At 41.1% G+C, this 12,376-nt stretch overlaps 2 protein-coding genes across 2 annotated transcripts in view; one reads left to right on the plus strand and one right to left on the minus strand.

The window, feature by feature from the left end:
* Nucleotides 1-223: 223 nt before the first annotated feature.
* LOC143037277 (uncharacterized) overlaps nt 224-12,376 on the plus strand; it is a 59,937-nt gene continuing 47,784 nt past the window's right edge. Inside the window, exons 1-5 of the mRNA XM_076205409.1 lie at nt 224-333; nt 1,118-1,147; nt 1,418-1,539; nt 1,641-1,826; nt 3,668-3,778. Of these exons, the coding sequence (XP_076061524.1) occupies nt 224-333; nt 1,118-1,147; nt 1,418-1,539; nt 1,641-1,826; nt 3,668-3,778 (559 nt within the window). The remainder of the gene's footprint in view (nt 334-1,117; nt 1,148-1,417; nt 1,540-1,640; nt 1,827-3,667; nt 3,779-12,376) is intronic.
* On the minus strand, nt 9,476-9,757 carry LOC143037183 (histone H4-like). Its single transcript, XM_076205297.1, has one exon. The coding sequence runs from the start codon at nt 9,755-9,757 to the stop codon at nt 9,476-9,478; it is 282 nt and encodes a 93-aa protein (XP_076061412.1).

A 12,376-nucleotide genomic window follows, 5' to 3' on the forward strand; every position in this document is an offset into this window, starting at 1 on the left:
AGAAGAGAGAGAAAGAGAGAGAGAGAGAGAGAGAGAGAGAGAGAGAGAGAGAGAGAGAGAGAGAGAGAGAGAGAGAGAGAGAGAGAGAGAGAGAGAGAGCGAGAGAGAGCGAGAGAGAGAGAGAGAGAGAAGTAAAAGAAACTAAATAGGAACGTAAAAAGAGACAAGAATAAATGCTGGACCGATACATTATCATAACAAAAAGATTGAAGTACTTTCAGTGATGCGTACTTTAGTTCCAGTAGCAGGGGTTGTGATCAATTCTGCCTTCTTCAGGGACGAGACTCCCATCACCCCGACCCCCCAACCTCCACCCAACCTCACCCCGTCGGCGTGAATAGGACCGTCCGGCAATGGAGAGACCAGCCAGGCCAAAAAACATGCGAGAACGATGTTTGCCGTGTTCGAGCTTTTTAGGTTCAAACTAGTAAATAGACCAAAAAAGAAAACTCGTATACGCAGAAACACGCAATGTGGAACTTCTTTGGACAGCAAGAACCCCAATTTTTTTTTCCGGATTCTCTTGTACATCAACGGTCTCTGTGCCGGAAACAAGATTTCTACATTTTTTGTCTGATTACAGAGACAGATATGTTGATAATTATCAATACATAGGAAGTAGCACATGGCATAGAGTCGCATGACCTAAAGTGACCTTAAAAGGTCAAAATTCAGGTCACATGTAGGCGGCTATAAAGGGTGAAGATAGATGGAAGTTCATTATCATAAACATATTTTGCTTGTAGAAAAGTTCAATATTAAGCTGCATTATATTAACTGCTAACGTGTGAGGATTGTTGTGTCCTTTATCACTTCCATGACCTTCTTCGTGAAGTTCAGGTATACGAAAATAAAATAAAGTGACAGCTTCAGCATGCCTTATCACTCGCTAGTTATTGTGAGTCATTGTATGTTTGTCATTACAAATGCTTTATTCTTATGGAAAAACAATGTAAAAAGCCTTGAGAACTTGAGACTAATACTGATGATGTAATACAAATCCTATTACACATAACACCATTCTTATTTCCATCTAAATATAACAATCATCGCTTTAGATGAATTCTACATACTCGTCACTTGTTTTTTATAATTTTTACAAAGATATGCATTTCAGGCAGTTTATACCACTTGAGCTAGTGCGAAGGTGAGCTTGAAACAAGATGTTGGATATGCAGTAGTTAGCTAATTTTTCATTAATAACAGCCATGACCTTGTTCACTGGCTGAGTGGATTAGAGCGTCGCTACTTGCAGTGGAGGTCGAGGTGACCAAGGGCATGGTTCATTAGATTTACAGCAACAAAGTCCTCTAAAAGGAGCACCGTTCTAGCCTCCCGATAGGTGGAATTTGCGACGTTAAATCGGATCAATCAACTTGTTCTGCAAAGTGGTTTAGTATGATAGTCTTTGTTTTAGGTTGATGGATGCAAAACTGCACGAGGAACTAGTGACGGATATCTGCATGTGGCGGTCATGCAAGAAGGACAGCGAATTTTCCCATTTTCAAAACCGGGCAACCTTCTCACCTCCACCAAGAGGTGAAAAGCCCCTGAGTGGCTGATACTCGGTCTCCGGACTGGGCCCAAAGCAAGATCTCTATCAACTTCAGCTTTATGTCTCACAATTTTCACCTATGGAGAACTGACACTTGGCGATTCTTCACCTCTCCTGGCTTACAAGCTTCACCCGGTGACATGGAAACAGGCTCACACTGAAACAGTGGAAACAACAGTCCAAAGTTTCTTCCCAGAGAGATCTGTGGGTGAGAGGTTCCAAGGACTGTTGCAAGCCACTGTGGGGCTGCAGGTTTTCAACTTTGTGATTGGTTGAGGACTGTATATCTTTACTGACATTACGAACTGACTTTTGGGACTTCCAATAGCCTTGGACTAAAATCTACTGTTTCCAAATTTGCTGATGATACAAAACTGTGCGGAGTGGCAAATGATCACTCAAACCATTTAGATATTCAAGAAGATTTAGATAAATTACAGCAATGGTCTGAAAAGTGGTTAATGAAATTTAACACAAGTAAATGCAAGGTTATGCACATAGGTAAAAATAACAGTAAGTACGATTACAAGTTATTTGGAAATTCGTTAACAAAAGTGGATAGTGAAAAGGATCTCGGCGTAATTATCAGTAACGATCTCAAATCATCCAAGCAGTGTATTTCAACCTCTGAGAAAGCAAATAAGATTCTAGGACTGATTGCGCGATCTTTTGATTTCAAAAGTCCATCTCTCATTAACAAGCTATATAAATCGTTAGTTCGTCTACATTTGGAATATGCTGTTTCCGTATGGTCACCGAATCTCATTAAAGACATTGACAGATTGGAAAAAGTACAACGGCGAGCCACAAAACTGATTCCAAACATAAAAAGATAAATCATACGAAAATCGACTAAAACATATGAATCTGTTTTCCCTAAAAAAGCGTAGACTCAGAGGTGACTTGATACAGGTCTTTAAGATTCTAAAGGGAATTGACAACATCAAAAGTGACAAAATTTTCACATTGAATGAGAATCAGACAAGAAACGATGATCTCAAACTGTCCGGAAATATATTCAATTTGGAAGTAGGTAGAAACAACTTTGCCAACCGTGTAGTTAATGAATGGAATAAACTTCCTACACAGGTAGTGCAATGTAGTTCAGTTCGAAGCTTTAAGAATCATTTAGATAAACACCTAAGCAAGATGCTGTAATTATTATAATTTATCTTATGTTATTTGTTTTTGTTTTGTTATCATGTCTGTCTGATTTTCATTTATTATTAGTTATATGTCAATTTATTATTATTTACTATTTACCTGTTTGTTTATTGTTTAACTATACCTATGCATTCATTTATGTATTTTATTTGTTATTTACATTATTATAGTTTTTATTTATTATTTTATTATTATTATGATTTTTTTTCGCATCCGACCTAGATATGGACCAAAAGGTCTCCTGTCGGTATGCTCCGCCTTTGTGATCCTTTGTAATCCTTTGCCTCTGGTACATTTTGTCCTTCTGCAAATTTTACTGGGTCAGTTTTCTTTGGTTAATACTAACCTCCGAAACTGATTTCCGAAATATGTATACTGTCTCAAAGTCTTCAAGACAGTATACACATTATTCCAATATGTTTTAGGACCTTCCTGTGTGAATAACGTCTTTTGGTGATATTGAGAATGAATAAACTGAAAGGCGTTCATGGATAACCAAGCTCAATGTACCTCAGAGAGTTTCTACCTCTGCATCAGTTTAGTTTATGTGGAAATTTAAGTAAAGAAATATAGAAGAGTTTCTATACTACTTTTTTTTTTTTTTTTTTTTTTTTTTTTTTTTGTAAGGGTGTAGGGGCCATGTTGTGAATGTCTACGTTATTGAAAAAATATCTAATATATTTGCTCTCCCCTTACCAAATGATGTGGAATTTTCCATGGAGGAAAGCAAAAATCTGCATATTTAGATAAATCCTTAATACATGCAATTTCCCTATCCCGACGATGTGCAAATTTCCGCAAGGAAACAAACAGAATTTTTTACATAACTGAATCGATCACTAATGTAAAGTGTTCTAGTCAACTATGTAGAATTTTCGGTAAGGAAGTGAAGAAATCTTTTACATTACCGAACAAGTTTTTAAACACGTTCGATTTCTTGTTTCACAGACAACACGTACTGTGGTCGAACTCAACAAGAACCTCTCAACATGCGAGGCGTCTCAAACTTGGGCATCCTGCCTCGATCTTCGCTGCTTCTTGTTCTTCTGCTGGCCACAGGTATGTCATCTTTTTTCTTCTCTTTTTTTCGGGGCTCAAACGAGTCTCTAATGCAAGTGACCTCAGATACTCTCGAACTAGATACTATGGAATCTCCTCAAGAACTGAGTTTGGAGTATGATGGAAAACGAGTGAGGGAAAAGTAGCCAGATGGTACCGAATCCAGTTGTGTCGAAATCAAGCTCTAACCCCATCAGCTCCCAATTTTTAACCTCATCATTTCGCATTTATTGACTGTTTGTTTGTTAAATTTTGTCTTCAATAGACTTACGTTAGGTGGACCTCCGCTGTGATCTGGCAATTCTTCTTCTCCAATACTACGCAAGTGGCTAATTGAATTGTTTGCAGTACTGGGGTAGCCCGGTACTGGTACCAGTACCGTTACCAGCCATCTGTCCAATTGGTGCTTGAAGTTGTCTCTTGTGACATCCGATATATATCTAGTAGCGTATGACACAGCATTAGATAGACGTGCCCCATTCATTGTGAAGGAGCTATGGACCATGTTCTCTCGAGTCTTAAGATAATGGCCTCAGGTCTCCTGATGATAATATAATTGGTCTCTTCTTGGATATATATTTATCTGAAGTCCTATTTTTGGCATGGACTCTTCCAAGAACTTTAACTCATATGGTTCTCTTCTTCTCTAAAGGGAATACAGGATTAGCACTTTTATTCTCTCCCAGTGATTTGAATGTTCCACGTTATTGATTCTGCTAGTAGTGCTTATCTGCAGGGCATTCAATTTTTTTTTTCTACTATGAAGTGACCACAGCCGTAAAGGCCAGTGCTTTCCAAAGGGTCGGCATACAGTACTTAGTTCTTGTTCGGAAAGTTCTCAGCATACATCCTGTTAGTTTTCTAGCAGTGCGATTTATGTGGTGGCTCAACGAGACATGACCAGATAAAAGGAGTTGATGGTTTATTGGGTGGTATGGCATTTTGTATCTTGTAAGTTCTGTAAGAGGCCATATAAGTCAGTAAAAACACTATGTGAAAACGAATTTTTTTTTGGTGCAACGTTCTGCACATTCGAACTTTATCAAGACGACTCCGAACGACATCTACTTGATAAAACTCAAATGAGTGAAACGTTGTATTAATAAAGAATTCGTCCTCACATTTTTATTTCTCTTTCATTTTAGGGGACCATATCTCATTAGTTCAAACTTGGCCTCATTCATTGCCATGTAACAAAATGGCAACTCTTCCGCCCAGATTATCATTCAGTTGAGGTCTATCTTTTCCAGGACAACATGTCTTCTGGTTCTATTTCCTTCTGGATTTTTGTGTCGCCAGCAAAAGAAGCACCCTCGGAGTAATGACGTTCAGCATGTCTCTGATCATAACTAAGAACAATAGGGGTTCCAGCACAGACTCTTACGAAACTCCACTTCATACGACGCGTGGCTCAGAAAAAAAAAAAAAAAAAAAAAAAAATACCGTGGACTGATACTCTTTGCGTTCTTCCTATCAGACAACTGTGAACCCATCTCTCTCGGTTTCTATATATGTCAACGTCTCTAAGTTTTTTGGAACACAATCCCATGCTTTGCCAAGCAAAGTCTAGATACATGATGTTTATATTCTTGTCTTTGTTGATATCCTGCAGAGTAGACTATTGATGAACAAGGAACTGTGAGTGATAGGATTCGTTTTTCTTGAAACCTTGTTGCGTTTCATTCAAGGCGTCATTTTTGTCTAAGTAGTTTATCTCTCTCTTTAATCTTCCCAACGTGAGAGGTCAGTGTAATTGGTCTGTAGTTCCCAGTCATTCCATTGTTCCCTTCTTTATACATTTGGGTCACTATTTCTTTTCTTACAGGTGAAGGCACTGTACCAGTGTATATCAATTTGGTGGCCATCAGCTTTACTGGGTAGGGCTAACTCAATTTTGCATATCTTCTCAAACTTTGTACTAAAATGGAGCCGCAAGATTTGTCAGTGGCTGGAAAAGGGTGGTAGGATTGTTCACCCTGAAAAAAAATTCTCATAATTTGTCTTTCATATATGTCATTCTCAACTGGTCATTCTGTACAAGTAGGCCAACCGACGGCTCGTTTTATTTATTTTTTCTATATGTAAAGAAAGCGGACATTCCAATTTTTATTTACTTTCTTCAGTTTTCCTTGGATATATGGTTTTACAACTCCCAATAAACTTACTTTTATAGATGATAAGAGAGTGTAATTTCACTTAGATAAGGAAGCCCAAACGAATGTTATTTCTATTCAAGAATTGGACCTCATGCTAAAACGGTCGAGGCTAGAGACAAGGAGAGAGAGAAAGAGAGAGAGAGAGAGAGAGAGAGAGAGAGAGAGAGAGAGAGAGAGAGAGAGAGAGAGAGAGAGAGAGAGAGAGAGAGAGAGGGGGGGGGAGACATTAGTCTTGGATCACAGAGATTATTCTACCGTATAAGAGCAGTGGGAAGTGCGAAGAAAATTAGAGTGATGAATGAGGAGAATGGAGGAGAAATAAGGAAGGATGAGGTGGAGGCAGTTGTTAAGATGATGAAAGCAGGTAAGGCACCTGGTCTGGATGGATGCCATGCGGAATGTCTGAAAAAGGGAGGTACAGTGATGGTGGACTGGTTGGTGAGGCTATTTAATGTTTGTTGGAGAGAGGGTAGAGTGCCGGAGGACTGGAGGAGTGCCTGTATAGTTCCTCTTTACAAGGGAAAAGGGGACAAGTGTGAATGTAGTAGTTTCAGAGGGATTAGCTTGTTGAGTGTAGTTGGGAAGGCTTATGGGAGGATCTTGATTGAGAGGATTAGGAGAGGAACAGAGGGAGTAATTGGTGAGGAACAGTGTGGATTTAGGACAGGTAGAGGTTGTGTAGATCAGATTTTTGTGGTAAGACAGATATGTGAGAAAGCTATAGGAAAGGGGAAGGATGTTTTTTGGGCTTTTATTCATCTGGAAAAGGCTTATGATATGGTAGACAGGAAGGCACTGTGGGAGGTTATGCAGATATACGGGATAGGAAGAAAGCTTCTGGGAGCTTTCAAGAGTTTTTATGAGAATAGTAGAGCTTGTGTCAGGATTGGAAATGGAGAGAGTGAGTGGTTCGAGGTAAAGGTGGGACTTCGTCAAGGATGCGTTATGTCGCCCTGGCTGTTCAACTTATACATGGATGGGGTGGTGCGAGAGGTAAATGCAAGGGTAGTGGGCAGGGGATTGGAGATGGTTAAAGAAAATGGAGAAAAGTGGGAGGTGAGTCAGCTGTTGTTTGCGGACGACGCTGCGCTTGTTGCAGGATCGGAGGAGGGATTGAGGAAGTTGGTGGCAGAGTTTGGGAGAGTATGTGATAGAAGAAAGCTAAAGATAAATGTGGGTAAAAGTAAGGTGATGAGATGTACAAGGGGTGAAAGTGGCAGTAGACTGGAGGTGAGCATTGGGGGGGAGCGACTGGAGGAAGTGGATAGTTTTAGATACTTGGGTGCAAATGTGCCAGGGAAAGGTGGAGTGAAAGTGGAGGTAGAATGTAGATTGAGAGAAGCGAGTGGATGCCTTGGTGGATTAAAGAGTGTAATGAGGAATAGACATTTGGGAATGGATGCTAAGAGGAGACTGTATGAAGGAGTGATTGTGCCAACAGCACTGTATGGGGCAGAAACATGGAACATAAGAAAAGAAGAGAGAAGGAGTTTGAATGTGTTTGAGATGAGGTGTCTGAGAAGTATGATGGGGGTTACTAGGCTAGATAGAGTGAGAAATGAGGAGGTGAGGAGGAGAACAGGGGTGGAAAAGGAGCTGGGAGATAGGGTTGATGAAAGAATATTAGGATGGTTTGGACACATGGAAAGAATGAGTGAAGAAAGACTAGTAAAAGAGGTATGGAAGGCAGATGTGGGGGGAGTGAACATGAGGGGACGTCCTAGGATGAGGTGGATGGATGGGGTGAAGGGGGCTTTGGGGAAGAGGGGAATGTCTGTTGAGGAAGGACGGGAGAGGACGGAAGACAGAGGTGAATGGAGAATGGTTGTATATGGATGATGTTGTGATTGCATGAGGTGGAATGGGCGGGTGGATGGGGGGTGAGGTAGTATGTGTGAGCAAAATTTGACGCAGCCCGAAGGGATTTCTCCCCGTCCTCTCATTTTATGCAATGGGGGACGGAGAGGGGGGGTCGCTGATTTAATGAAGTGGCCTTGCTGTGGATGTGCTATGTCTTGCGACACTGCTTCTGACCCAGGGCAGTGGACAAGGTGCAGGGATGACCCGTCATCCAGAAGGTGCTAAGATAAGAGGGAGGGTGGAGGGGTGAGGAGTGTATTCAGGGATGGAATGGGTGGGAATGATTTTATGCCTTTTTCTTTTTGGCTACCCCCCTTGTAAGGGGGAAAAAGCCTTGGTATATGTATGTATGTATAGGAGCTCGGAGTTCATACTTAAAAATACAGCTTCTTTTTTCGTGGTTTGCGGGGCTGCTGGTAGTACCGGCCCGAACCTCAACCTTACCGGTGGTCTTGAATCTTTGAATGTTTGAAGTTATTCCGCCTTTATTGACGCAGATGAGATGGATCTCCACTGTCGAGGAGGCCCTCTGAGGGACGTGCAGCCTCCCTTAGTACCACGGTGGCTTAATCCTGCTTGGGAAGGTTGTACGTATGGTGAGGAGTACATGTGAAGTGTTTTACTGGTATGTTGAAATGGGTGTGGTTGTGAAAGATGTCTGAAATTAGTGTAATTACCTCGATCATACTGATTAGATGCTAGCATATATATATACGACACTGATCACACGCTACTCTGATGCACGCCGTTGTTGAGAGGGGTTGGAAAGCCATGAAAGTACTCTCTCTTTCACTGACGAGATCGAACCCTACAAGGGCCGGTCAGAACAGTTCATACATGAACGCGGGAGACGATGTCCACGCTATGCCACATCAGTGATGACACTCGGAGGAAGCTGAGGTCATCTCAGGTCAGAGGTGAGCAGCGGACGAGGGACATTACACAGAATAGATATCATTCCAAACCTTTGCGCCGTGACCAGAATTCGAACACGCGGGCGAAATTCCCAAGCGGTACCCCTTGTTCACATTTTGCGGTTCACATGCACGTTTTCTTCTTTACGTGAGATGCACATAATAGAAAACGATAAACTTCATGGATAACTACAGTAACTAGTGTTTAAAACTTCCTATGATTAGAATTTTTTATATAAATAATGCTACATTATTTTGCATAATGAACAAATACTTGACCACCGTTTGTTTTTTACCCTAAAAAAAGTAAGATTGATAATGGTATTTCTGAGCATTTAGAATTAAAGGAAATATATCAACTTGCATGTCATCACTCATATTTACCACACGTTTAGTTTACACAAAGTTGAACCACGATATATCACAAATATATAAATAAAAATGTCAGTGTCGTTGCAAGGGCAGGGACGTAAACAACAGATTCAAAGTGGGAGGTTTAATGCCCAACGTTTCGGTCCTAGTCCTAGGACCGTCTTCAGGGGTGTCCTGATTCTGATTTGCTAGGTAAGACCACCCGCTTGCCACCCGCTGTTGCCACCGTGCGAATTTTCATTGTGACTTCTGAAGGAGCCGTTCGTTGGTGGGAGATCATAAGAGGAGGCCGAGGACGAGGAGAAGAGAAGCACGCGCGTGCACGTGTCTCGTCCGTTTCCCCCATGCCTGCCTGCCTGCCTGCCTGCCTGCCTGCCTGCCTGCCTGGACTTAATTTAACATCCTAAACCGTAGAGGGTTCTGTTCTGGCGTTTGAGGTCGTAGACGACATCCATAGCAGTGACCGTCTTCCTCTTGGCGTGTTCCGTGTAGGTGACAGCGTCGCGGATAACGTTCTCTTCGTAGATGAGTCCAGAGATACGCTTGACTCCTCCACGTCGTGCCAGACGGCGGATGGCAGACTTGGTGATACCCTGGATGTTATCACGGAGAACCTTGCGGTGGCGCTTGGCGCCTCCCTTTCCAAGTCCCTTTCCTCCTTTGCCACGACCGGTCATGATGAAGCTTGTGTTGATTCTGATTCTGATTCTACCTCTATTAACCTTACTACTAGTGTCTGCCGTAAGCCCATTAACATTGATAAATGCATCAATGGCAACAGCGAGTGCAGCAATAATTACAAGAAAGGTATGATTAGAACTTACGTCAGGAGAGCAATATAAGTTTGTTCTTTGTGGGAAACACTACATGCTGAACTCGAACATTTACGGCAAGTGCTCACCAATAACAGCTATGCCAACTGTGCCTTTGATGACATAACCGACAATTTTATGAGTGAACTTAAGACCAGTCAGTGTTCGAATAAGCCTAATTTTACTAATATTTTCAACCCCAACACCTTTACTGATTCTTATAAAAAAAAAAAAAAAGATGAAAAGCGAACAGGGATATTATCAAGAAAATATGTCGCCCCATCAGTGAGAACTGTGAAATCTGGGTTCTTATCTATTGTAGAAACCCCAGAACAAGCTCAATGGTTATGAAAAACAATAATGTTCGAACTGATACTACATCTAAAACCAACATGGTATATCTCTTTCAATGTTTCGCCGAGGGCCGCGCACCTCGCAGTTATACATACCAGATGCAGTCTCAGCAGAAGACTACCTTTACACCTGCAGGACGGGGCTATTAAAGAATATTACACAAAACATCATAACCAGACCATTGACAGAGACACCCTGATTAAGTGTACCAAAGTCATCGGACACAATGAGGACCCAAGAAGGTTAAAAATATTAGAGGCTTTCTATATGAGAGATAATGTACCTACAATAAATATCCAATTTAATACGACCTCCAGTATTCCCCTCTATAACGACGCACTCTTGAGACGACGTTATATCAAGGTCCCCTCCTCTCCCTTCCCTTCCCTCCTCCCACTCCCTACTGTGACCACCAAGCAGACTAAACAGTTAGGTATGATTCGAGTATAAGTACCCCGTCTTTCACACACACACACACACACACACACACACACACACACACACACACACACACACACACACACACACACACACACACACACACACACACACACACACACACACACACACACACACACACACACACACACACACACACACACACACACACACACACACACACACACACACACACACACACACACACAAAAACAAGGGAAGAAGAAACCAGGGAGAAGGAAGAAAATTAAAAGTGGCCTATACCAACATTGACGGACTAATTTCGGGACTGAACGAACTCAATGATTATCTGTTAGAAGCAAAACCAGACATAATGGGAATTGTAGAGACTAAACTAAGAGGTGAAATACCATCCACTGTTATCGGACAAGGTTTATACAACTACTGGATAAAAAACAGAGACAAGAAACAGGGAGGGGGAATCATGTTCTTGGCCAAGAAAGACCTAAAGGTGACAAAAATTGCAGAGGGCAAAGGTAATGCTGAATTGATCATGATAAAAGTCGAAGGCAAGAATATGAAAAGTAGAAAGTTTGTGGTGACTTATGTGCCTCCAAAAACAAGCGCTTGGAAAGAAATCGAACATACAAAAATGCTAGATGATACAAGAAAATCACTCAATGATATACTAATGGGTAAGGGTAATCTGGTAGTTATGGGGGACTTCAATTGCAAAGAAATTTGTTGGGACAGCATGACAGTGCAAGGAGGAGATGACTCGTGGGGCAATGTACTGCTAGATATGACCATGGAGTACACAATGACCCAATGGGTCCGTGAAAACACAAGGTACAGAAATAATGAAGAGCCATCGAAACTAGATCTAATATTTACAACAGAGCCTGAAATAGTGCATAAAGTCCAGTATGAGACACCAATTGGAAAGAGTGACCATGTACTCATCGAAACTATACTAAAGGAAGAAATAGACATAGAGAGGAACGAAAAGCATAGGAAAGGAAGACTGAGGTACAACAAAACAGACTTTACAAAACTAAAGACATTCTTCCGGAATGCAAACTGGGAAATATTTTACAGGGAAGAAACAACAGTGGAAGAGAAATGGAATATATTGATGGAAAACTACAATGAAGGGGTAAACAGGCATGTACCAAGACAAAAGCGAGAGAGAGAGAGTACATTAAATGTTGGTTCAACAAAAGATGCAGTGAGGCAAAAGACAGAAGGGACAAAGCTTGGAAAAAGTGGAGAAAAGACAAAAAACAAAGCAAATGGCAAATTTATGTTAACTATAGAAACGAGTATGTTAATGTGAGAAGAGAGGAGAAAAGGAACCATGAGAAGGATATTATAGACAAATGCAAAGAGCAATCCAAATTATTCTATCGGTATGTGAATGGTAAACTTAAAAACAAACAGGAATTGGTGAAACTATGCCAAGGAAACATAGAATACACAGAAGATTTAGAGATGGCCGAAGTCATGAACAATCACTTTAAATCTGTTTTCACCAGAGAGAAAATACCAAATTGTGACATAGATAAAAACAAGAAATCTCCCCTCATGAATGAGTTTACAGCATCACTAAAGGAAATATCAGAACATTTATCAAGGCTGGATGTCAGAAAATCACATGGCCCGGACGGTATTGCAAATTGGATTCTAAAGGAGTGCAAAGAAGAACTAACAGACAAAATACACATCTTAGTA

The sequence above is a fragment of the Oratosquilla oratoria genome, chromosome 22 (genome assembly GCF_046742065.1).
Source record: "Oratosquilla oratoria isolate Oo_2021 chromosome 22, ASM4674206v1, whole genome shotgun sequence".
Taxonomy (NCBI): Eukaryota; Metazoa; Arthropoda; class Malacostraca; order Stomatopoda; family Squillidae; genus Oratosquilla; species Oratosquilla oratoria.

Coding starts and splice junctions, on each gene's coding strand:
- LOC143037183 (XM_076205297.1), bottom strand. CDS start 9,757: ATGACCGGTCGTGGCAAAGGAGGAAAGGGACTTGGAAAGGGAGGCGCC.